Here is a 24713-nt window from a genome sequence, read left to right on the forward strand (position 1 = left end):
GCTCTGCCAATTGGGTCTGTAGTCTGAAAAGTCTACACCGAAATGTCAGAAAACTCATGCGTCGACCAGCACGCGATTTAATCGCAGAAGAGCCCCACCGCCACCTATCGATATTTATCCAAAACAGATGCAGCATGCATCTAGATATTTTATCTAAAGTTTCCAACTCCGGTGGTCCCAACACTAACGCAACTTTTCCATCCTGGACCCGTAACAGCAAGGCAGAAATATCTGCTCATAAAACGGAAGGCCTATAAATTCACCAGATCGGGCCTATTCTCTTGAACCTATAGGGGGAGAGAGATTAGAGAGATTCTGGGCAAAGCGGGGAAAGAGGAGATGGAGCGTTGCAGTAGGCCTAACAGGAGCGACGTTCACTTGTCCAAGGAGGAAGAGGCGATGCTCGAGGAGAAGACCAAGGAGTACTTCGATGGCATTGCTCCCAAGCGGCACGCGAAGCCCCAGCGAAGCGAGTACTCCTCCAATTATGTCGACGTCCTGTCCACCGACGGCGATATCCCGGAATTCGTCGAGTTCCAGCGCCTCGAGAATGATCCTCAGGTTTCGGTTTCTCCTCCGTCTGGCTTCGTTTGTATCGGACTTATTCCTGCGGAAAATACAAAGTAAACTTGTGCCGTGCTTGAATGATCGTATCGATTGTGCCTCTCGGATTGCCTTCTCCGACTTCATTTCGTGTGTCGAGATCAAACTGATTTTGTGTACTTGAGAGGACCAAAAGATTGATGAGAAGAAAAATGAGCCCATGGTTTCACTTCACGACCCTTTGCCTTGGTAAACAACCACGACTTCCGGTGAAAGCATAGAAAAATAAGACCGTCAGAATTTACAGCATCATAGTACAAGGGCCGTCCACTTGGATTGCCTTTTCGAATCTGTCAAGATCGAACCAACTTCAATACTTTCAATGTACCAACAAGGAAAGAATGCTTCAGAGAAAGGGAAAAAAGTTCTACACAAGCCAAAAACCGCATTCGTGTGCTTCATTATCCGTTCATAAAGGCAATTAGGTGACAGATTAGGCTCTTAAAATTCATGATATCTTCTTGCTCATGTGGTAGAATAAAGAAATCAAAGAGCACACCTGACAAATTCGCTCTATTACCTTTTATAAATGTTCCTTGGGTTTGATCTCCTTCAACAAATAAACCCTTTTTGCCTTTCTTGCGTAAACAGAAACTCGTCTATGGTGGATGCGAAGCGAAGGAGGACTTCGTAGAGACTGAATATTACAAGGATCTCAACGGCGTTGACAAGCAGCACCACAGGGTATGAACATTTCTCAAAGCAAATGTCAAATTGTGCTCTGTAAAATTCTAATTTAGGCCCTTAAATTTACCTTGTCAAAACAATATTCCACTAAGCCTGCAATTGAAGACACTATTAATCAAGCTCTTGTAGAATTAGATCTAATAAGCTATTTCTCAAATTAATAGATTGGCAAATAACTTTTAATGGTTCTCTGGGGTATAAATTGAGAAGTAGACTTGTAGTGCGAGGCGATTAGTGAGTACCTTCTAACTATCTGAGCACATGCCAGACTGGGACAGGATTTATAACGATGGAGAACACCAAAGGCGAGGGCTTCAATCTTGACTCGGAAGCCTCCACCATACGTCACGCCTCTTGCAAGGGGAACCCAGCAACTAATGAGTGGATTCCAGTTGCTTCTGACATTGTAGGCGAGCATATCTGCATGAAATTTGATAGTTACCAACCGTAGTTTTAGACATTATCTCTGACTCACATCATGCCTTTTGTTTCAGGTGACAGTTCACTCTGATAAACCAAAAAGAAGTGATAATTGAGAAGAGAGCAACAATGTTGTTATGACCCTCAAGCAAGCCCGGTGCTTTATGCAGTTATTTCAACTTGCTTATGAGCTTTTACTATTCTGAAAATGTACTACAAATTATGTTCTTCAAGGTATTGCAGTGTTTAGATGTAAGTTTCTGAGTGTTATGCATCACTTAAAAAGTGTAATGAAGAGTTAATCCTGTTGCTTGTTTCTCCTTTTAATATAGAGGACCAGCAATATATAGTAGAAAACTATTACAAATGGAATGCGTCATTGGCTCTTCCCGTAACACTCCAAGTTGTGATTCCGGTATATCATTTCTGGTGTATTGGAGAAAAATACCAGGTCTTATATTAAAAATTCAAACTGGTGGAAGCCAAGTGGAGCCCTATATTTCTCTCTTTACCAATTTCCAGACTCCTGACACCTGAGGGTTTGAGAGAGAACTCTCAAAGCCAGCATACAGAAGGAATTTGGTCGATATAGCACAATGAACAACCATATTTCAATTTCAAATATCATGACAATCTGTTAGTTTCAACTCTTTACAGAAGCAAGATATCTTATGTATACACTGTCTAGTTCAAGAAATTCATAACATCACTAACAGAAAGCATTGATTTTAATGCAGAAACTGAAATCCATTAACACAAACAGATTATAGACCATAAAAAGACCATTTTAATAATTTTCGCTCTTTGCTACTACCATGACAGACATTTTAACTCTCGTCTTGCCTACTACCATCCAAGGAAAAGTCTCGTTTACCAACTTTAATTTGCCAAATTTCTGAAGCATCACATGGTAACTGCACAAGATATTGCGTACCTCGACAGTAGAACAGTATGCACTTTTTTTCTGACTGTCACTTTATGGAAATATCCACAAGGAACCTGACATTGTTTATGAAATTCCTATATGCAAATGATAATTCGACCTTTACGTCCAAATATATAACAATTAATGTATAGTGTAACCCAATCGGACACATATAGACATGGTCGGATTTTCTTTCCATACTGGAAAATAAATTCTCCAAATTACAAAGACCTGACACAAGTTTCTGCATTATGGTATATAAAAGTGTGAGTCACAGGTATTGATTGACCCCTCCGCACACAAGAAAATTTTTCTGCTGGGCACATTTGTGTCAAGACGTATTAATGAACTTTCTACCAATAATAGGCAAATCAGGGCCAAATAAGGTAATTATGCAAACTATGCTGCATGAACACCCCCCCCGCGCCCCCAAAAAAAATTAATTAATTAATTAAATAAAATCCAGTTTCAAAGAGTTAAACACTGCAGTGGCTAACTTTTCGATGTTTTACTCCCTGTTAATGTTAACACTCAATTATCCAGACAGAACTTGGCTGATATACCTGCCAATGATGACCTCCCATAGTGTGCGTCATTAAAGGGAAAGGGAACGAGTACTTCAAAGGAGCCATGAATGTTAGTGCCCCAACTGAAAAATACAACCCCATGCTCCTGCAGAATTGAAGATTCATCATCTTCGGGCAAAGAACATTCCAAAAATGAAAATAGACAAACGATTGCTGTGAAACACATAAAAATAAATATTGATGCATTTAGAAAATGTTGAGTTAATAAACGATACAAAAGTATTTATTATTATAAGAAATGAGAATATACGTTAAAGGAGAATCTTCGTCAAAAGGAAGCTCCAGCATACCAGGTTTCCGTGTATGACATTCGGAAACTCTGTAAACAGAGAAGCCTTCTGACATGCGTGCTGAAGCATCTTCTTCTTATGTTAACAACAAGAATGCTGAAGCAAGTGTTTCTTCTAGCACTTGAAACGGATATTATTCTCAGCTTCCAGTGCTTCCAAAGGTATATTCTTTACTAAGCTGCAAAAAAGAGTGTTGTAGTTGGAAAGAATGCTCTGGGTACATGCATAAAAATCTCTCTTTCTGGATCAAATAATCTTCCTCTCAAATGCCATCTCTCTTATCTTTATTTTGGTTAGTCTTTCCAACCATTTATATTCTGCAAATAGTTAAAATTTGATGGCAGCAAAAGAGTATAAGTTGTAATTCCCAATCAGTGGTGAGGGAATGACCAAACAAGAGAACTATTTTCAGACGGAAACTGGGTTTTAACTGTTCACTACGCCAATTAGATAAGTTATACCTGACGTTATAGATGAAACAATCTTCCCTTTTTCCAGGAAACAATTTTTTCAAACAATGGAATTGTAACGTAGCTCTCGTGTAACTGCTATCCATGCACAAGCAAAATTTTGAGGAATTTAAAAATGACAACTTCGCGAGAAAACGAGTGCAGCATGCATTAAAGTTGTGAGAAAACGAGTGCAGCATCCCGTTAAAGTTATTTACATTAACAAGGCATTTCAACCAGAAGCAAGCTTCACGGCATGCAAGCTAGCAAGAGTGTCTCAACACTTTCCTACGGTAATTAGAAGCAATCTCCACTCCAGAAAAAGGAAACAACAAAAAGCCAAAACACAGAGACCAGAAATTTTGAATATTCACATTCTACGTGGAGATTCCTTCTCCACATGCATATTACCATATAAGCTATCCATCGACTGAACAACTAAGATATTATCAGCATTCTTGATAGCACGAAACACTACAACACCTAGAATGGATAAGAAATAAAGAAGTTCCTTGTTCACGGCTAGGTCCATTTCCTTCTCAATATCGGCTCTCTTGACTCAAAAACATGAAAGTTCTCGATTGCTAATACCCTTCCCACTAACAATTAAGCAGGATAATATTGACCCTCACCCCTCATGGAATTTCATAGATGTGAACAAAAGCAGACCTCTTAACAGACGGCAAGACAAATTGCTATGAAAAAACAAGACAATTTGATTGGCTAGAACATTTAGCAATCTTCAGAGTTTCGTCTACAAATTGAACATCGACCAGCTTCTTGAAAAGAGAGAGAAATGCCGCTGGCATGTCAATAATGGCCCAAACTGAATTGCGAGAAACTATAGATACAGAGAGCAACCTCCCTCCACAAATAATTTGACGAATTCAACTAGAAAGTTTTCTTAGGAGAAATGCAACTTCTAATTAAGGTTTTTGGATAAGACGAAAGCATACGAATGACCTCTTCAATGAAAGAAGAATCTTGAATCACAGTCTATGAGACAATTGTTGAGCTCTTCTCCACCTTTCTCTTTCAAGCTTCGGAATAGCTTGCTCAGATCGAGAGTGATTGAACAAGCTACATAGTTCAAATTTTAAAATTAAAGTCCTAAGATCAGGTAGGGAGTTATAGGAGAAAATAGATTATAATTCCTGCATTTTGCCTAAACTGACATTATTTTACTTGCTTTTCCACCTTTATTGGTTTAGCAAACAAACTACAAAAGTTTTCAAAATTAGTTGTCATATGACATTTCTAAACCAATGGTTTTTTGAACTTCTATCCAGTATTTGCTTTAAAGAAACGTGTCACAAACCACGAAAATAGCAAAGAGTAACACAAGTAATTGCCTTGATATAGTGCCGATAAAAAAAGAACAGACAATCGATCCTCATTATGGTATGAGGCCCCAAAAACCTAAAAACCTGAGCGAAACGAGGAAGGAAAAAACTTATGCTGCAATAAGTTGAGAAGAAATAGCAGCAAATTCCATAACTTCCGACATGCTAGCCAATTAGAATAGGGAAGCACCTCTTTTAAGAGTGATCTGCTTCAATCACAATATTCCTGGTTGGAGAGAAAGAATGCACAAAATGAAAGTTCTAGACTGGAGACAAATGGGTCATTCCAACTTCTTGGAATCCCCATAACCGCCAACTTCTAAAGGAAGTGCAGAAGTACTTAGAATTAGCATTTAATCCCACCATTGCCTCTCCTCCACTGTCAAGATTTTTTTCCTTCTTAAGTGGCAGAAAGAAGTGAGATTTAATTTATATCCAATTATGCCTTGCTTTAACTTATTTTTGTCATAACATCACAAATTAAAGCAAATTAAAGGACAACCTCCAGAAAAGGCCTCTGTGCATCCAAGCAAAAAAAAAATGTCTATATGATATAAGGTAAACCAAGCACCGCTTGAGTAACTTCACAAGCTTCAGATGGCAGCATAAGCAACTCTTTCAGCATATAAGGACAATATTAACCAGCCATGAACTTGCATGTATGTCCTACTGGTTCCATCTTGGTTCAAGGACTTACGATATCTGCAACCAGATTGCTAAAATCAAACCTCAAACACACAATAATATGTTGCTGCAGATGCATGTTACTACAAGAATTGGTAAGTTCCTATAAGAAAAGTGAAACTCGAGCATTAGCTTATGTGTTAGACTGCCCTATTGATTTGTTATCCTAGAATAAGTCAAAAAATAACTGCTTTAGCATTTGTTACAAAAATGACTCATTTATCATGTGCATAAGAGATGAGGCCCACGAGCTAAATAAATAGAGGAGGGTGACTGAGAAAGAGCATATTTAAATCAGCAACAACTCATGTGAAATCTTTATTGCTACTGACATATTCCAGTTAAGGAAACTAGTTACTAAAGACGATATAAATGTTAGAAAAACTATGCCATAATGAAGAGAAGAGAACAATGAAGGGAGAATCAACTAATACACAAGAGGAGGTTTATCTATAGACACATTGACTCACGTGCCTGTGCGCACGCATATATCAAGAGCAGTTGCTTCCAACTACAACTCTTTCCTTTTGCAGCCTAGAATAGAATGTACCTTTGGATGCATCCGAAGCTGAAGAACATTTTTTTGAGGTGCTAGAAGAAACCTTTGCTTCGCCATTCATTTCATTAACATAAGAAGAATTTGCTTCAGCACTCATATCAGAAGGATTGTCTTCAGTATCATCTGAATGTAGTAAAAAGAACCCTGGCATGCCGGAGTTTCCTTCTGATGAAGCCTTTCTCTTTTTGCTGCTCTGCTCACAAGAAAAAATTACCTTCATGTCATTTTACCAAACATCAATCAATGCCTTCTTCACAGCACTAATTAGTTCCTATTTTAAGCAGCTCGTGATGATCACTACACATAGATTTGAGATTCTTGAGAATTATGAGGTACTGGTGAAACAAAGCCAAATAATTATTAGAAGAGTTTTGGCTCATTCCTTGAAGTAACCTCATTCTATATATAAGATGTCACTATAAGGAACTCAAATGCTCCATAAGAAATGATGAAATTCAACAAAATCATGGTTTCTACAGAAAATACTGTGACTATATCTGCTCTAACTAAGTATGCAACAGTGCAATAACCATCTGCATTTGATCGGTAACATGAAATGTGATCAAACTCAAATAATTCAAATGATCAGAAATTTTTTATATTACTTTTCACCATAAATCTGATGCCTAGGCAGTAGTCATGCCACAGGAATGCACAAGATCTCATGCAATTGGTGCTGTATCTTCCTTCTCTGCCAAAAGAAGAAGACAGCCCCTATTCTATGCATGCATCAGAAATTGTTAAAGGCTCTTGCAAACACAAAATAATGCTCATCATTTTTGTCTTGATCATTAATAGACTTCTAGAGTCCAATATAATAGGCTGAAATGTGTGCATGTGCCATGTAAGGAAATAAGGTCTAGTGGCACAGTGGATCATTGGAAAAGTAGAGCTTTTGAGAAAACTAAATTTGACATGGGAGGGAGGCATGGAGCTGCATGCCCAAACTGGAATCCCTTTCAGTTATTTTAGCACAAGTACAGAAGAAATAGTCAGACAGATAACTTTGGGAGCACATCAACAAACGCATTCTTCGGTCATGATGTTTGACTCTGCATATTTAGAATAAATTCTGCATGCACGCCTTTGAAAAGGTAGTAAACCAAGGAACCTCCACATTTGATTTTTACCAGAAAGATAAACACCACTAAACAGTAACACATCCAGCATAATCCACATTTTGCACATTCTTTTCGATGTAATCAGTCATGCTCCGGTGCTAGGTTGAATATCTTTCCCGGCAGCTTAAGAGTATAAGAGGCCACCAGATAGGAAAAGTATTGCTACCACCAGGACAATGACATTTGAAAAGTCATCGCGATAAGTCCCCTCCACAGTTTGCCTATTCGTATACAAATACTGCCTGCGAAGACAAACAAAAGATAGTTACCTCAGCTAATCCTGAAAGTATGATGATTTTCTTATGATCTTCAACTTTCCGAGAACTTAAGATATGATTCTCCAATCCTGGAGGCATGAGATGTGCTCCCTGTCAACAGAGCAACCAGTTCAGGTCCAGCTATAGGAACTATATTACAGGTGCAAGAAGAAATGTCACTTTCAGCAAGCTAGTTTTATTGAGATTTTCAAGCCACCATTGCTTGTGTTAGAAACTCTCCCCCTGTTTAGTGAGTAAATATTAAGTATATTAATGTGAGACACCTGCCAGTAATGAACCAAGGCAGAGTTGCTTCAAGAAACCACTTCTTCTACCAAACCCCACTCTCAAAGGCCAGTATTCAATTTTCTATTTTCTAATCTTAGTGCTCGTGAGCCGAAGAACTTACTACTTGTGGGATTAAATCATCAGTGACAACCACAGGATTCAAAGTTGAGGAAAAAGTCGATGGATTCTGTTGATAGGGCAAAGGCATGAGATTTTGGGGGAGATGATCAGCTTTCTGCAAGAAGATCATGGTAAGAACTAAGAAGTACGTACAAACGTCAAGAGTCGATTGCCCTAATTAATTGGAGAAAAGGGATCTGATGATATTGCTTACTGTTGAAGGCCATTCTTTCAACCACATAAAATCGTCACCAAAGATCAATCCTGCATGCACAAATGCAGGCCAAAGTTTCTTACTGGAATTTGATTATATAAATCAGAAAATTCCAAAAGATATACAAGCTTCATTAGTTCGCAAAACTACTTGTAACCTTAGCATATTTAAAATGAAAGATTAGCAACTAGAAGTATGTTCTTGCGAGAGTTAGGAATCATCCTTTTGAAACTTATTGATACAAACCGTTCTTTCTTCCCTTTTTTCCCCTAGAAATAGACAACCCTATAAAGAATCCTCTATATATAATCTGAATATAATTCTAAGATCAAATTGGCTAATTCGTGCATCTGAGATTATGTCAATTATATAAATAGATCAACAATTATCCAATGATTTTTTAGATTGGCCATCTACTGAGTAGTGCAGAATTGAGCAGATGACTTCTGAACAATTTAACTGTCACTACCAACTATGAGAGGATTATGCAGTATCCATTGCTTAAATTCTATTAAAACCCCCGTCATAGAAGGATGTTCGAGAAGCATACTGGTATTAGTATCATTTGCTAAGTCCCTTGTCATTTCCATTTCCTCATTCATCACAGATTGTCTGGTCAGAGAAGCAGTTGTTTCTTGGGGAAAGGTCATCATCTGTAGAAATTTTCAGAAGACAATCAAATGGCGCAAATAAGAAAATGTCGTGTGGGATACAAATTATCGGACCAAGCTAAGAAACTGGATGAAGCATTACCATTGTGGGAGAACTTCCTGAGAAACTCCCATTATCTAGCTGGCTTGCCATGAACGTCTCATAGAATATCAACCACCATTCATACAGAAAACCCTCTGGGACATCTATCCCTGGGAATTATATAAATACCAATCCACTCATGATCACCATCAATGAAGCAGTAAATAATGGATTTGGTGGCAAACAGGAAACTAAGACCAAGATTTCTACTTCACTCAGCGACAAATTCTAATGATGTTTCCAAGCTAGAGGTTACTATTTTGTACAGCTTCGCTATGAACCAAGTCACCAATCACTAAGGAGTCGTCAACAGGGGCAACAACAAAGAAACATGACCGGGCATCATAGGAACAATTCGGCTAAAGAATGTCGATAATAATTATACAGAAGCAAAGGTATGGTATTTTGACAGAATCGCGAGGTCTTGCTATCTACAGAATACTTATCCCCCCACCAGGAACGATCGCAGGGTCACACTACAATTCTAAAGCCTACTTGAATGTGTATTACAGCTAAGTCGACACCCCCAAGTTCCTTTTCTCCGACTATATAATATAATCCGAACGGCTCATTTTCTCCGACGAGTGCCAACACGTGAAAAAGGACTCCGGTCAAAGGGCAGACTATATAATACATAAAACGTTTAAAAAAAAATATTACCTCCGGGAAGGGCGTTCTCAGAAGCCAGAGCAGCCTCCCTTCTGAAAATCTCTGGCGTTTCGTGCATGTTCTTCTTTATCATATAATCGTAAATATAGCGATCAAGCCTACAAAAAAACAAAAAAGAAATCGGAAAAAGAAAGAAGGAGAAGAAAGAATCCAAGTCAGAAACTCGACAGCACACGCTCGAAATCACCGATACATCGCAAAACCAGACACAGCACGGGCCGATCGACCGCGAGCGAGAGAGCGAGACGATCGAACCGAAACTCACATCGCGCGGCTGTCCCAACCGTTCATGGCGCTCGCCGGACGAAGGATTCGTGAACCGCCGAGCGGCAGCCGAGATGCACGGCGGGAGAGGAACCGAACAATCGGAGCGAGGAGGGGGAGATCGATCGCGCAATGCGGGAGGCCACGGAGCATTCTCGTGCGGGGGGGGGCGGGGCGGAGGAAAAGGCGAACGCCAACTCCAAGAGGAGGCGATGGAGTCCAATAAATGAACCTGCAAGTGCAACGTCGTGAAACCTGCAGGGGGGCGTTCGTTCGTAACAGAAATGACCGACAGGTGTAGGAATCGCGGAGGAGGAGGAGGAAACGGAAAGAAAACCTTGTCGCCTTCTTCCTCTCCGTCTCGCTGCGACGTGGAAAGCATTTGGTCAGCCGCAGGCGGGCGCGCGACTCGCTGCCATTGTTGCAGCCGCGAGAGGACGACGGCGAGCGCAGAGACTGAAGAAGAAGAGAGAGAGAGAGAGAGAGAGAGGAGGGGGGGGGGTTACTGGCGCGAAAAGGAGTCGCGAGTGACGGGTCGCCGCCGTCGAGCGAGTTACACGTGGAGGAACGGGACGCCGGCGGTAGAGCGGGGTTTCCTGCGGTGCGAGACTGTGCGCTCCTTCCGCAAGAGCCGTTGGATCGAATGACCCCCGTGCGGGACCCGCATCGTTGGACGGCTGACGTGCGCCATGCGAGCGCTGAGCGTGCGTGTGTCCTGCACATATAATAATTACTCGAGTAATGGAGGGGAAAATTAGAAAAGTGACTGGACGTTTTAGATTCCTTTACTATTTTAGCGAAATAAAGTAGAGTGAATAGAAAAGGAAGAACTGAAATGAAATAAAACGGCAGATGAAAAAGTAATTGGACATTATAATTTCCTCCTTCTTATTGTTTTGGCCGTGTTTTATTTGGATATGAAATAACGTGGAGGAAACTAGAATAAGTCACAAATGAAAGTGTATTTCGTCTTATTTATACTTAGGGAAAATACAAACAGTTCCTAAACTTTGACCCAATGTGCAATGTAATCCATGAACTTTTAATTTGTTCGATGCGGTCCATGAACTTTAACTCAATGTGCAACGTGGCCTCTGAACTTTTAGTTTATTTAATGTCATCCCTAAATTCCTGGACTGTATGAAAATGCTCGATGTTATCCTTCCATTAATTCAAGTTTAGGGACTACATTAAACATTTTCATATAATTCATAGACTACATTAAACATGTATCAAAAGTTCAGGGATCACATTCGATAAATTAAAATTTTAAGGACCAAATTGAACATTAGGCTAAAGTTCAGAGATTACATTGAACAATTTAAAAGTTTAGGGACCACATTGCACATTTAACCGAAGTTCAGAGACTGTTTTTGTCATTATCTCTTATATATACATGTGAGGTACATGCTAAACATTAACCATTGGTGCCAAAGAAATAGGCAAGCATCAACAATCCGACGCAAACAAATAATTAATAGTGATAAAAAAAGTTTCCTTTTTCATTTTTTGAATGAGAAATAAGATATAGATATGGAATAATAGCATAGGCACAATTTATGTTTAGCATGTAGCACGAGACATTGGAATTTGAAGTTTCGAGTCCCTAGATTTTTGCAAACTTATGTCGCTAAATTACAACGCCCTGAGTTCGTATTTTAAGTATGAGTAGTTTGCTGGATGACCATTTCTTTATAATAATAATAGATCTAGATTCTATGGTCGCAAATGATTTATTATACCGAATCGTCATATCATACATCTAATAAGAAAACTTATTTTTATATTTAAAGCTTCGCGAACTATTAAAATAATATTCATTAGGGAGTGGGGCGACCGGTGAGGGCTTATGACTTCCATGGAAAAATTATTTGATTTCAGCTAAAATCGAGAATGACATATATTTGATGGAAAGAAAAAAATCACGAGTTTATTAAAAGTATAGTGTTGACTAGAACATGATCCTTCGTTAAATATGCAACATGACTTGACACAAATGTCTATCTTATACAATTTAAAGGAGTTATTTCACCCCGTTAGTAAGAATATCTCCCTTGAGTTAGAATTTATTTTTAAATAGCCTATGTTAATAAAGAGAAATCTTTTTATGGATAAAATCAATAGACATTTTAACATTAACTAAAAAAATCAACAATCTTATTTACTAAATTATTCATCTTTCTTTTTCCTTTCTCCCTTGATCGCAATAAAAGTAAGCTCATTTAATAAATTAGATAAATTTTAAGATTCATTACCATACAATTTATTAAGATAGAAAAACAAAGAAATTAGATTAAGTAAATGGGTATGAGCAACGTGGTTACATAGAGCAATAACGTGGTTATATTATATAACCACATTATTTTTTTTTGTGATAAATATGGAGAGGACTTGTATCATCTTTCGTTACATCGATTGGAGCGAGCAAATTCCCCATGAAATCCACCATTGCACCGCGATAAGTTACCTAATTTAAATTTTCCCGTTAAATGCATGCATGTCAACCTACTTAAACTTTCTAACTTTGGATCTGTTATTCTTCACGTCACACGTGTATTGTGTGTAGGGGCAAGCACCGGTCTCAGTCCAACTCGGGAATCGAACCGATAGGTTCTGAGCGATTCTCACAAGGTCTAGTCGAGTTTCTGATTCCCAAGATTCAGAATCAATTGCCCTAAAAGAATATTTTGGGCTTAAGCGAGTATATAGTGATTCCTCTTCAGTTCTTCATCAAGCAAGTCTCAAGTCTCTCATCAATTCTCCATCTCGCTCGCAGCTCAAGCTCGAGCTCTCACCTCCCTCTCTCACGCTTGCCGCTCGTCGCTTAGTCTGGGGCTCTCACCTCCCTATCTCATGCTCGACACTTAGGCTGGTGCTCGATGCTTAGTTCTCGCGATCGTCTCCCTTGCTCATCACCATAGGAAGCCCATGTTCTTTGCACACGAAAAAACAAGGTAAATTTCTTAGTTTATCGAGCTCATCCTTTCCTTTTGTTTCTGCTTGCACCGGCATATCTCTTCTTCTAGGGTTTGAATTAAACCGAGGACGGACTATCTGGGCTGAGGCTGGGGCTGTTGTCTGGATCGGAGGGCTTGCGAAGGTTAGGGTCGTTGGGTTTGGAGGAGAAGAAGGAAGCGAGAGCAAAGAAATGTAGCTAATGCTGCAATTCTTCAATACCACCGAAAAATTTCCTACGGAAGTAAGATCAGTCGCAACGTGCAAGTGCCATAGGCCAAGAACCTGTGCCATGTACCAAGAGAAACAAATAGAAAATATTACAGCCGGTCCCGGTCCAACCCGGTCCAACCGAACCTGGACCGGTCCGGTTCTTAGGTGGTCGGTTCCTGGTTTTTAAAACCGAACTCGACGTATCAGAGTTCGATCCGTACTCCACAATCATATCCCTTCTTCCCTCGCTTCCCTCTCGTCATTGCAGCCTGCACCGCGCGGGTTCTGCTTCCGATCAAACCCTAATCCAGAGCAGCCGATCCCGAAATCCAGAGAGGGGGAGAGAGAGAGAGAGGGAGGGAGACGGAGTAGCGCCGCCGAATCCGCGCTTGCTCGGAGACGAAACCCTAGACCTTCTCAGGCTTCCATGGCGCACCGGTTGCTGAGGGATGCGGAGGCCGACGGATGGGAACGCTCCGATTTCCCCATCATCTGCGAGTCCTGCCTCGGCGACAACCCTTACGTTCGCATGGTACGATCTCCTTCTTCTCTCCTCGCCCCATGGATCCGTTCTCTCGGTTATTGCGTGGCCTGGAATGGTTTTGCCTTTCTTTCTTTTTCATTTTACCCGTTTCTTTCGAGAACGAGGGTTTCTTGTTCGATGGGTTGTGATTGTAGTTGTCAATTCGAGGTTTCGCCCCCCTTTTAGTTCTGGTTTTCTTGAGACGATGATGGCTTGGATCACTGATTCGGGATGCATCGCTCTCGCGTGGCCTGTAACGTCTCTTTGCGAGCTCAAAATCTTGTCAGCCATGTTCTTTGTATGCTGCATAGTTTGCTTCTACGTACTTTATGTTCTAGCTCATTAACCATCTGTCATCAGTCTGTTACCCGCGTCATGTCGACGCTTAATTGCAGCTCGTCCTGCAATTTCCCCTTTTTAAGGTTCCTTGGCTGTCGGGTTAACTTGTCTGTAATGTTATGCTATGATTTGTTATCATCTGACCTATCTTTCTCTTTGTGCTGTTGGGCATATGTACTTGAATGCAGACAAAGGCACAGTACGATAAGGAGTGCAAAATCTGCCAGCGTCCATTTACTGTTTTCAGGTGGAGACCAGGTCGCGATGCAAGATACAAGAAAACTGAGATTTGCCAGACTTGCTGTAAGTTGAAAAATGTCTGTCAAGTCTGCCTTTTGGATCTTGAATATGGGTTGCCAGTTCAGGTTCGAGATACTGCTTTATCCATTAGCTCACATGACGCCATTCCCAAGAGTGATGTTAATAGGGAGTACTTTGCAGAGGAGCACGATCGAAAGGTACTCTCTTTCTCTCTAATTCCACATCGGTCCTTGCTTGCACAGTCGCACCTCAGGTTTTCATGTACATCATATGCAATCTCATTACTTTAGAGAATACTGGAAGCAGTGAGGCCGCTAAGAGCTATAGCTACAAATTTATCACAGTATGTGATGATTACTTTCAGACATTCATAGGTTCGTGTAAATATTCAGTTAAGGGGAGTTTCTTAAGCCAAATGTACCTGATATAAGATGATGCTGGTGAGAGATTTTATGCTTGAATGAATTTTGTCATATTGTTTATCAAATGGATACATGGTTGCATTAGGGATGGCGCAGTATTTACGTGCTCTGACCAATACAGGAGTATTTGGATAAGAATTTTTTCTCTGATCGTCGCAGTTGTTTATGATTGGCATAGAAACTTGATTAGCATGTCCATCTTTAGTTAGTTAGAGCTATGCCGAGTTGCTTCATAGGATAAGCATGATCCTGTTGCAGGTGTGAGAAGTTTCACTGTTAAACGATATGTTTCACGTTGTTCATTGAAAGGATTGTGCTAGCCGATGGGTCGGATGGATAGCGTTACATTCATAGGCTTCAACCGATACTGAGGAGGTCTTTGGATGATTTTGTTTTGCTAGTCGTTGCACGTGTCTATGATTATTACACAACCCTGATATGATACCCATCTTTATCACGTAGGTTGCACTGTGTACTTGTTCCATATGCTCATTATTCTTCTTGATCATTTGCGGTGGAATTTTGTATTAGACGCTAAATCATGAAGTAATTTGATACGGAGATTCATGGTAAGTCTTCCCAGCAGTTCAGTATTCTCACGAAACTTGTTACCATTACTGTGCAGACTAGGGCTGGATTGGATTATGAATCCTCATATGGTAAGGTTCGGCCTAATGATACTATTCTGAAACTTCAAAGAACAACGCCGTATTACAAAAGAAACAGAGCACATGTTTGCAGCTTCTACATTAGGGGGGAGTGTACCAGAGGTGCTGAATGTCCATATAGGCATGAAATGCCAGTAACTGGGGAGTTGTCTCAGCAAAATATAAAAGATCGTTACTATGGGTATGTTTCCTGTCTTGCATTGCATTTATTGTGCAAAACCTCTCTAATCAGTCCCTCTCCATGCATATCCATGTTCTTGCCCTTGGGCGAGCTCTTTTCATGATTTCCTGGTTTCTTAATTTCAAGTTGTATGGGTGCAATATAAAGCCTCTTTGCAAGTGAAGTATGTTACAAAAATATGCTCATGCATTTGAGAATTTAGTGTTTTGTTTGGGAAGGAGGGAGAGGTGAGGAATATGGGTAGTGGGTGAAGAAAATGGGAGAATTTTAAAATTTCTGTGAGAAGAAAGAGGGGAAATTTTGAACACTTTCATCCCCTTCCCCATTTTTGCTCCTCCCAAACATAGCATAAAACCGGTGAAGACATCCAGTTTTTCGCAATCATTCATTGTTCGATATTACTTTGATCTTCTTTTCGTGATATTCATCTTTTCATCTGCTTGGGTGTGTGGTATGGTGTTATCTCCCTTACCAAAGCCACATAACTCATGCATTTTTTTTTGCAAAATCTGATTAATTTTGGTTTAAGTATTGACCTAGCTGTTAGTTGAGAATTTAGATGTTAGTCCACCAAAGTTTTCCATCTCTTCTGCATTTTTGAATGAGCTCATTATAGGAAAACTGGGCAAGTTCATCTCATGGTTTACGTTTAAATTGTTTTATCTTTTGCTTTACGAAGTCTGATTAGTTCTACGTTCTCTGGAGACTTAATTGGAGAGTTTTCTCTCTTCTCTTCTTTTATTGTGATGTTATTTTTTGGGAGGGTTTTGGAAATATTTTGTTGATTTATGGTCCTCAAGTATGTTCTACTGTCATATTATGGGTATTACTCTTTAAGATTTAAGTTTTACGCAGCAAATTAAGATGATGACGGATGCAAGGGGGCTGTATACTGATTCCTAGTGTAGTCTCATTAGCTAGGTCTGCTTGAATTGAAATATTGGCAAGGTTTTGTTACCTCTGGCTGGAGCTTGTCATCCCTTCCATTTTTCGTTGTTGATAATGTCAGCTAGAATCCTCTGTTAGGTTGAATTTTATCAGAGGAATTTACTCTGCATTTTCGTGTAATTTTGAGGTAATGCTTGACCTGACCAGCTAGATGATTATGTGGTCTACTCAAATCTCTTGATGAGCGTAACCACAGGCTGATAGGAATAATGAAGGTGTTTTGTTAATTGGCCTTAATAGGGAGTACCACAATTTGGTTAATATTGTCGTTAAGTATATAACATCTATTATCTCTTCCTCTGTCAATGTCAGCGCCATCCAGTAGATTCTCTTTGCGAATGTCTTTCTTTTTTCGTTCACATTGTTAACGTGTACACATTAAAAACATCTTATACTTGCTTCATAGGCATATATGTCAGGATTTGGATGCTTATATTTATGGGTTTTTGCTTAAATATTTCCAGAGTAAACGATCCAGTGGCTCTAAAGTTGCTCAACAAGGCTGGGGAGATGCCCTCATTGGAGCCCCCTGACGATGAGAGCATCAGAACACTGTACGTGGGTGGCCTCGATGCAAGGGTATCCGAGCAGGATTTGAAGGATAATTTCTATGCTCACGGTGAAATTGAATCTATTAGGATGGTGCTACAACGAGCATGCGCTTTTGTGACATATACAACCAGGGAAGGTGCAGAAAAAGCTGCAGAGGAGCTCTCTAATAAACTGGTGATAAAGGGGTTAAGGCTGAAGCTGATGTGGGGTAGACCTCAAGCCCCAAAACCAGAAACTGAAGGTTCGGAAGTTGCACGGCAGCAGGCAGCCGTCACTCATAGTGGGCTGCTACCAAGGGCAGTTATATCTCAGCAACAGAGCCAAATGCAAGTGCCTGGTTCTCAAGACCAGGGCCCTGCAATGCACTACTACAACATGCTACCGCCTCCTCAGCCGGAGAGAACCTTCTATCCCTCCATGGACCCCCAAAGGATGGGTGCGATTGTTCCTGCCCAGGATGGGTCTTCCAGTGGGCCCTCAGGGTCCAGTGAGAACAGGCCACCTTCGGAGCAGCAGCAACAGGGGCAGCATTATGCTTACCCCGCAGTGGCCCCACCTCATGGGCAATATTATTCCCATTATTACCCTCCTTATGGTTATATGATGCCCCCGCCTCCTTATCAACAGTACCAACCGCCGAACCAATCGACGGTGCCTCCGCCGCATCCCTCTCCGGCAACTCAGCAGTATCAGCAGCATCCTGTGCAATCTGGATCGGCACCCTCGAGTTCAGCACCTGTTCCACCACCAGCACCGCCATCTTCGGGGTCTACACCTGGGGGTTCTGCTCCACCAGCGTCTTCTTAGTAATTTACTGTTGATTTTCGGCTGGAATTGTATAACATGCTTTTCATTTCTCCTCTGCTAAGTTATGGTTGACAGTCGTTTTGGTTGTAAGGCCTTTTGCAATCTGGTCCTTAGAAGGCTAATAATTGTAATGCGCCTAATTCTTGAGCTTTTCGATTATAAAGACCGGTTCATTTTGTGACTTAGAGCTAGTTGAACTTTGAATGTTACATGGCTGCACTCTTGTCATAAATTGCTTTGAAGTGCTCTTCAAAGCTGGGTTAGTCAATACAGTGATGGGAGGGAGAGATTCTTAGGAAGGCAGAAGAAGCAGAGGCTGGATTTACTTTGCTTCCTTTGGGTTTGGGTTTTGGCTCTTCTATGGGGAAAATTATTGTACGTGTCGGTCACAGAAATGACGTGGTGTGATCGGCTAAGGACGTTGTGTGCGTGCTGTGCTTGTTATCCTCCGTGTCGTTTGAATTGTGGAATCAATCACTTCAGGTAACCGTCTGAGCAATAAATATCTTCATCTGTTGCTATTTATCTTGGGTGGGTGGACGGAACGTGACTGGGTTCCGGGAGAAGTCTAGACTACATTCGCGGACCATCTCTTAAGATCGCTTGATCGGAGCATGTTACCATATCAAACCATATATGACCACATAGGCATGCGTATAAATTGTATATCGAACATTGCCGTTTGTGCACCAACTTTGTGTCGAGTGCATTTTTCGCACATGTGGTCAAAAAGAGATGTTTTCTTGATTTGAGTGCTTTTTGTGACCATGTATTTGTAGTTAGCAGTAATCAACTCGATCGGATCGGTGCTCGATTTCTCTTGTCCGATTGCAAGCTAATGGCAATGGACTGTGTAATGTAGGGCAAAGAAAAGCTGTTGAGCTGTCGCGATTTTAACCCTTTTTTTTTGTCTCTGGCTTCCAATTCCATTAGATGTTTCGGTGTACATGGATAGCTTAGGATAGGTCCTACTATCGTAGATTTCACCCTCTTGTACTTCGATGTCTCTTGCGGATGGTCCCGATGCAACCTATCGTTTTCGGCAAATCTCCACGGCGTGGTCCAGGGGAGTTCGCTCGAAATAGGATGAGTGGGGGTAATGATCCTTCTTCTCAACTTAACAGACAAGGATGGACTCCCCCAGCATGTCAACTGTGGAGTATGATGCAATGAGGGAGGATGAAAGTGTGAGATGCTGAATAGGAAACTCGGGGATCTCGTTCCCTTCCGTTTTGGCCCACGCGTCCAAGTTATGAAGAAGGTGGGGATCGACAGAGGTGGTGGTGCCGCCGTGGCGAACGACAAGTCTACGGTGAAGAATGCTTGAGAAGTAATTATTCTTCGGAATCACCTTTAATCAAATTGGCCCTAAAAATGGAATCCAACATCCTTTACGGGCAACACGTGTTTGTTATTGGTGTCTCGTCCGCAATCTTCTTTGAAGGGAAATATGAGATTGAGATTGGGAGATTTAGGAAAGTGGCATTGAAAAGGAGTGGAGGTGGTAGAGGAAGTTGGCCAATGTCTAGATGCATTGACGAATTTCATTTCTTTATGCAACGTAGTAATGAACTATTAATATGATGAATAGCTTTAGTAAAAAGGGGGAAATAAAATATTTATAATAATTTTCTCTTTCGGGCACTCGCCAAAAAAAAGAAAGAAAGAAGGAAAGACGTACAATTTTGGAATTTGGAAGTAGTGCAGCAATGATGTTAGTGTAACCGCCTATAGTGGGCTAACCCGTGGAAAGAACGGTTTCAACTGACACGTATTTTTACCGTAAAACTCATGGCAATATATTACATCTTTACTTTATTGAAGGGCTATTATAGTCATTTAGGGGATGAACGTCAATTTTGAAAGTACCCATACATATTCAAATAAATATGCATATAAATAAATAAATAAATAGAGCGTGTGTTTAGTATGATTTTTCTTGTAGTTATTACAGCTGTGAAATATGGTGCTTTGACTTTTCGAGGCATTTTATAAAAATCTTATAGCGGCACCCTTACAGCTGAAGTACTTTCACAACGATTTCCACATAGGCGCCTCTAGTAGCTTTAATTTTTTTTATAGATTTTATTTTATCGGGACAGAATTATCCTTACAAAAACCTACCTTTTTTTTTTTTTCTCTTGTCATCAAATTACATTTCTTATTGCCTCTTTACTTCTTATTCAACCCCACATCATATAAGATAATTTAATGATAGCAATAGCAATAAAACTAAGAAATATCAAACAATGACAGCAACAACAATTTTTATTATTGTCATTATTATTATTGTATGGTGAAAAAGGCATGCTAAAAAAGTTCCTAACAATCCCACAAGTGAACATGACACCATGGAAAACTAGGGGTGATTGATTTCCATTCTGATCCGATCTTGTTAGATGGAACAAGTTATTTAGGGTTTAATTCATATTTGAAAAAATAAAAAATATATATAATCGGTTCAGTTCAGTCGGGTTCTCCTTGAAATCGAGAATTGGAGCGCTTTTATGAACCGAAAACCGGACCAACACTCCTGAAAATCAGACTGAACAAGCTAGTTTGGTTCAGTTTGGGTGATTTTCGATTTGGACAGTCCATTTTGCACATCTCAGAAAAACAATGGACACGAGAAAAAAAGGGCAAAAAATAAAAAAGAAAAAAAGAGAAAAATTGAAGCGGATTTAAAAGTGGGATTTCACGTCCGCAACTCTAGAAACTTCTGTCCGACCCTTCCGCATATAAAACCGCCCGCGCGGTTCGCGAACGTTCCATTGCCATTGCCGTGTCCGCATTCGCAATCTTCCTGTTCGATCGATCATATACTCGCCGCGGAGGAGCTCCGATCCGTCGTGTCGCCGCCGCCGCCGCCGCCGAAACGGTGAGCCTCTCGATTTCGCGTTTGAATTTCATCTTCATTTCGGGGTCGTCCGTAGCGCATCTCCCATCCGTACGTCCGTCGTCGAGGCGGAAACGATCGGTTTCGATGAGTTTGAGCGTTGGTTGTTGGATTCTGGGCAAGAGACGCGATGGATCGTGGTTCTTTCTGGCTTTCTTTTCCCTGGTTTTTTCCCCCCGGTGTTTGGGTAGGGTGACTTGCGCAGTGAAATGCGGGTTATGCAGTTTGAATGTTTTCTGGGTGTGTTGATTGATGTGCTGGGCCTAATTGAGAGAAGCGTGTTCTCCAAATTTGCTTGGACCGTGCGGTTTTTGAGCTAGTTTGCCGGATTTTGGTTGCTTGATATTTGGAGTAGTGGGTTTGAGATTCCTGTGTCCTTGCCACTAGTAGCTGGAAAATCATACGATGGTTAGTTCGACCTTCTGATTGATTTGGGTTAGAACATCTTGTGATTCTTTGTCGTGGTAAGTATCTTAAAAAATGGGGAGGGAAAGGACCATATAAATATATTCATTTAAAGGGCATGAGAGGTTGCCTGCCCTTGTGAAATTGAGAGAGAGAGAGAGAGAGAGAGAGAGGATCTCCTGTTGTTGCTTGGATCTAAGGGAAGGGACTTTGTAGCTTGCTTCTAGTGTGGAATTGCTCATGTTCGATGGAAGGTTTAGGTGCTTGATGTTGAGAAGGATGGTTTTCAGCTTTGTTGTGGGGTACGCGATTACTCTTTGTTGAACCGACTTATGAAACCATATCTGTTATGTGATCAACCATTTGCAGACTACCGTCTTGAGAATGGACGTCAATTGCTCGAAAATCATTGTTGTAAGGCATTTGAGATAAATTGCTGTACTGGTTATCTGCTCTGTTTTTCTCTAGCTTTTCTTCGTCTTTTTTGGGCATTGTAATGACATATTTACACTTATATCATGGTTGATGGCATTGTGGATATGAAATTTACCATGTGGGTCTTCTTTTCAGTCTTACCAGATGTCTTACTCCAGAAGGTCCGATTATTCTTGCTCTCCTCCTGCTCGCCGGAGGTATGGTAGGTCACTCTCTAGGTCGAGGTCGGTGTCAAGGAGCAGATCAAGGTAAACTTTAAATGATAATACTTCGTTTTTGATATCATTTGGTGCGTTGTTTTTTAATGCTGATGTAAGCCTCCCATATTGGATAACAGGAGTGCTTCAAGTGATGTTGAGAACCCTGGCAACAATTTGTATGTAACGGGATTGTCCCCCCGGATTACAAAGAGGGAACTGGAAAAGCATTTTGCGAGCGAGGGAAAGGTGGACCCAAGTTGAATCTTGATCTGTGTCTTGTATCAATTTTTTTTGGAGCTCCTGTAAACCTCTCTTACCGTTAGTTATTGATGTGTAGGTGGTGGATGTGCATCTCGTGGTTGACCCGTGGACAAGGGAATCTCGTGGTTTTGGGTTCGTAACTATGTCAACCGTTGAGGAGGCTGAGCGGTGCATCAAGTATTTAGATCGATCTGTGCTTGAAGGTCGTGTAATTACTGTTGAAAAGGTATGCTTTCAGCACTTGTTTTCTTTCGAAAGTTATCTTTTTTTTTTTTCCCTGATGGAGGTCTTGTTGCTAAGATTGCGCATATATTACATTGCTATAAGTTTTTTTGAAAGTTGCTTCTTTCCACTTGAAGTTTTTGTGGCAGCAGGTTAGCTGTGTGTAGCAGCTCTTCATCAAATCCCAAAAACAACTAAACAAACAAATCAAACACACGAAGTATCAGATCGCTGGGGTTGTATGCCCTGCATTTCTCTTTTTCTTTCTGCCTATTGAATTTAGATATCTTGCTTGTGTCATTCAATTATGGCTACATCATGAACGCATAACTCTGTGTACTTACTTTCTTGCCTTTGTTTTCTTGTTTGTTTAGGTAACTGACGATTTGGATTTGTGATGACAGGCTAGGAGGAGGAGGGGAAGAACTCCTACTCCCGGAAGGTATCTGGGGTTGAAGACTGTTCGAGGTCAGATGGTTTTTATTGTTATTCCGATTTTAGACTATTTCCTGTCGATTTTCCACTAACTGTTGCTTCTAACGTTTATTAGTGCGCCAGCGCACTACCAGTTACTCCCCCCGTCGGACTCCAAGCTATTCTCCTTATAGTAGGAGCAGGTCTCCTCGTTATTCATCTGACTGCAGCAGGGGCAGGTCCTACTCCCCTCACCACAGGAGGCGCGGATCCTACTCTCCTTACTATGATCGGCGAAGGGCTTATTCTCCTGATTATAGTCGACGAAGATCATACTCTAGATCCCGTACCCCTGACAGCAGGTTGCCAGTGTATCGGCGTGATAGGTCCTACTCTCCATATGATTCGAGGGACTACTCACCAGATGATCGCTATCTCAGAAGGAGCCGTTATCGATCTATTTCTAGAAGTGTTTCACCAGGAAGAGGAAGAAACTCTAGGAGCAGCTATTCCCCGAGGCTGAGGAGGAGGAGATACTCCCCTAGCGAATCTCCAAAACCTAGGAGAAGGCCAAGGAAGAGTTACTCTCGTAGCACCTCAAGAAGCCCAATGAGGAGTTCTAAGCGGAGCTACTCATCCAGGCGCGGGTATTCGAGGGATAGCTATTCTTCTGGGAGTGTGTCTCGGAGCCACAGTGTTGGTGCAAGTTCTAGAGCAGTATCAAGGTCTAATACGCCAAGTTCATCATCACCTTCAGCTTAACCAGTGTTTTTATGGAGGGGGATTTGTGATTGCTTGTAAGTTGTCTGGGTTGTCAATGCTTGGGCTAGTGCTGGGCATTTCGAACCGGTATATGGTAGTTCCGGATTTTGTGTAGCTCTCCTCGACGAGAGGCAAACTCTCTTCTTTGGTTGATGTTTACTATTAATTCTGCTCCACTGAATCCCCTGTTTCAAGGTCATATTTTTTGAAACTTTTTTACTGTTTACATGAATCCGATGAAAGCAGCCAAGAAAATATTGTATACAACTCTAATGCCTAGTCATCTTTACAAGAGTTCATTCATTGAGTGACACATGTTACTGTGGCCCATCTATCATAAATACCCGTCTCTCTCCCCCGCAGTCAGACTCTGATTTTCTCTCACCACAAGCACGACTCCTCTCTCTCCTTCTCAACCATAATCATGGCTTCCAACGCGAGCTGCTCGACCGCCCCGCTTGCGCCGCTCTTCGGCCCCAACGCCACTGACGCCATGGCTGTCGCCTCTTGCGTTTGCGATCATCTCTCCTCCTTCGCCGGCCGCCTCTCCGACACCCCCTACACTGTCGACACCACGTACCTCCTCTTCTCCGCCTACCTCGGCTGCTCCATGCAGCTCGGCTTCGCCATGATCTGCGCCGTTTCCGTCCGCGCCATGAACACCATGAACACCATGCTCACCAAGGTCCTCAACGCCGCCGTCGGCGGCCTCTTCTACTACCTCTTCGGCTTCGCCTTCGCCTTCGGCTCCCCCTCCAATGGCTTCATCGGCCTCAAGAAAGTCCCCCCTCCCCCACCGTCGACTACAGCAACTTCCTTTGCGACGGCGTAGGAGGTGTCAGAGAGGCGGCCGGCGACGGAGGAGAGCTGGTCGCAAATGTACGAGGCGGCGTTCGTGGGTGTTTTAAAAGAAAATATATCAGAGTGAATGGGAAAGGAGAGAGAGAGGACCACTTTTACTCTGCATTTATGATGGGTGGGTTATTGAGTGACATGTCACTTAATGAATGGACTCT

At 41.4% G+C, this 24713-nt stretch overlaps 4 protein-coding genes across 14 annotated transcripts; 3 read left to right on the forward strand and 1 right to left on the reverse strand.

Moving 5' to 3' along the window:
- Nucleotides 1-339: 339 nt before the first annotated feature.
- LOC115670473 (uncharacterized) lies at nt 340-2077 on the forward strand. 2 transcript variants are annotated; one of them, XM_030591763.2, is made up of 4 exons: nt 340-561; nt 1195-1287; nt 1559-1700; nt 1785-2077. In XM_030591763.2, the coding sequence occupies exons 1-4, from the start codon at nt 340-342 to the stop codon at nt 1799-1801; spliced, it is 474 nt and encodes a 157-aa protein (XP_030447623.1). In that variant the 3' UTR covers nt 1802-2077. The 2 variants fall into 2 exon arrangements, with proteins under 2 accessions (XP_030447623.1, XP_030447621.1); XM_030591761.2 differs by having other exon boundaries at nt 1559-1696.
- Nucleotides 2078-2367: 290 nt separating this feature from the next.
- LOC115670472 (uncharacterized) lies at nt 2368-10729 on the reverse strand. Of its 2 annotated transcripts, XR_008818494.1 has the most exons (11): nt 10571-10729; nt 10235-10488; nt 9961-10067; nt 9301-9410; nt 9098-9200; nt 8548-8597; nt 8335-8448; nt 7938-8036; nt 6539-6740; nt 3513-6006; nt 2368-3307 (listed from the first exon to the last, which is right to left on the reverse strand). XR_008818494.1 is itself a non-coding variant. In XM_056320081.1 (9 exons), the coding sequence occupies exons 1-9, from the start codon at nt 10613-10615 to the stop codon at nt 6480-6482; spliced, it is 1143 nt and encodes a 380-aa protein (XP_056176056.1). In that variant the 5' UTR covers nt 10616-10729; the 3' UTR covers nt 6041-6479. The 2 variants fall into 2 exon arrangements, 1 of the variants encoding a protein (XP_056176056.1); XM_056320081.1 differs by lacking the exons at nt 2368-3307; nt 3513-6006 and having other exon boundaries at nt 6041-6740.
- Nucleotides 10730-13607: 2878 nt separating this feature from the next.
- Nucleotides 13608-18287, forward strand: LOC115670420 (zinc finger CCCH domain-containing protein 49). The gene is made up of 4 exons (XM_030591687.2): nt 13608-13933; nt 14452-14721; nt 15572-15795; nt 17208-18287. The coding sequence occupies exons 1-4, from the start codon at nt 13829-13831 to the stop codon at nt 18100-18102; spliced, it is 1494 nt and encodes a 497-aa protein (XP_030447547.1). The 5' UTR covers nt 13608-13828; the 3' UTR covers nt 18103-18287.
- A 2544-nt stretch (nt 18288-20831) lies between these two features.
- LOC115670422 (serine/arginine-rich splicing factor SR45a) lies at nt 20832-23964 on the forward strand. Of its 9 annotated transcripts, none has more exons than XR_008818499.1 (7): nt 20832-20980; nt 21974-22086; nt 22176-22284; nt 22376-22525; nt 22659-22760; nt 22926-22989; nt 23072-23227. XR_008818499.1 is itself a non-coding variant. In XM_056320082.1 (6 exons), the coding sequence occupies exons 2-6, from the start codon at nt 21983-21985 to the stop codon at nt 23695-23697; spliced, it is 1053 nt and encodes a 350-aa protein (XP_056176057.1). In that variant the 5' UTR covers nt 20832-20980; nt 21974-21982; the 3' UTR covers nt 23698-23964. The 9 variants fall into 9 exon arrangements, 1 of the variants encoding a protein (XP_056176057.1); XR_008818498.1 differs by having other exon boundaries at nt 22659-22757; XR_008818502.1 differs by having other exon boundaries at nt 22674-22760.
- Nucleotides 23965-24713: the final 749 nt, after the last annotated feature.

Source organism: Syzygium oleosum, unplaced genomic scaffold (assembly GCF_021117445.2).
Source record: "Syzygium oleosum isolate NSW1041296 unplaced genomic scaffold, Sole_v2.1 Sole_v2.19, whole genome shotgun sequence".
Taxonomy (NCBI): domain Eukaryota; kingdom Viridiplantae; phylum Streptophyta; class Magnoliopsida; order Myrtales; family Myrtaceae; genus Syzygium; species Syzygium oleosum.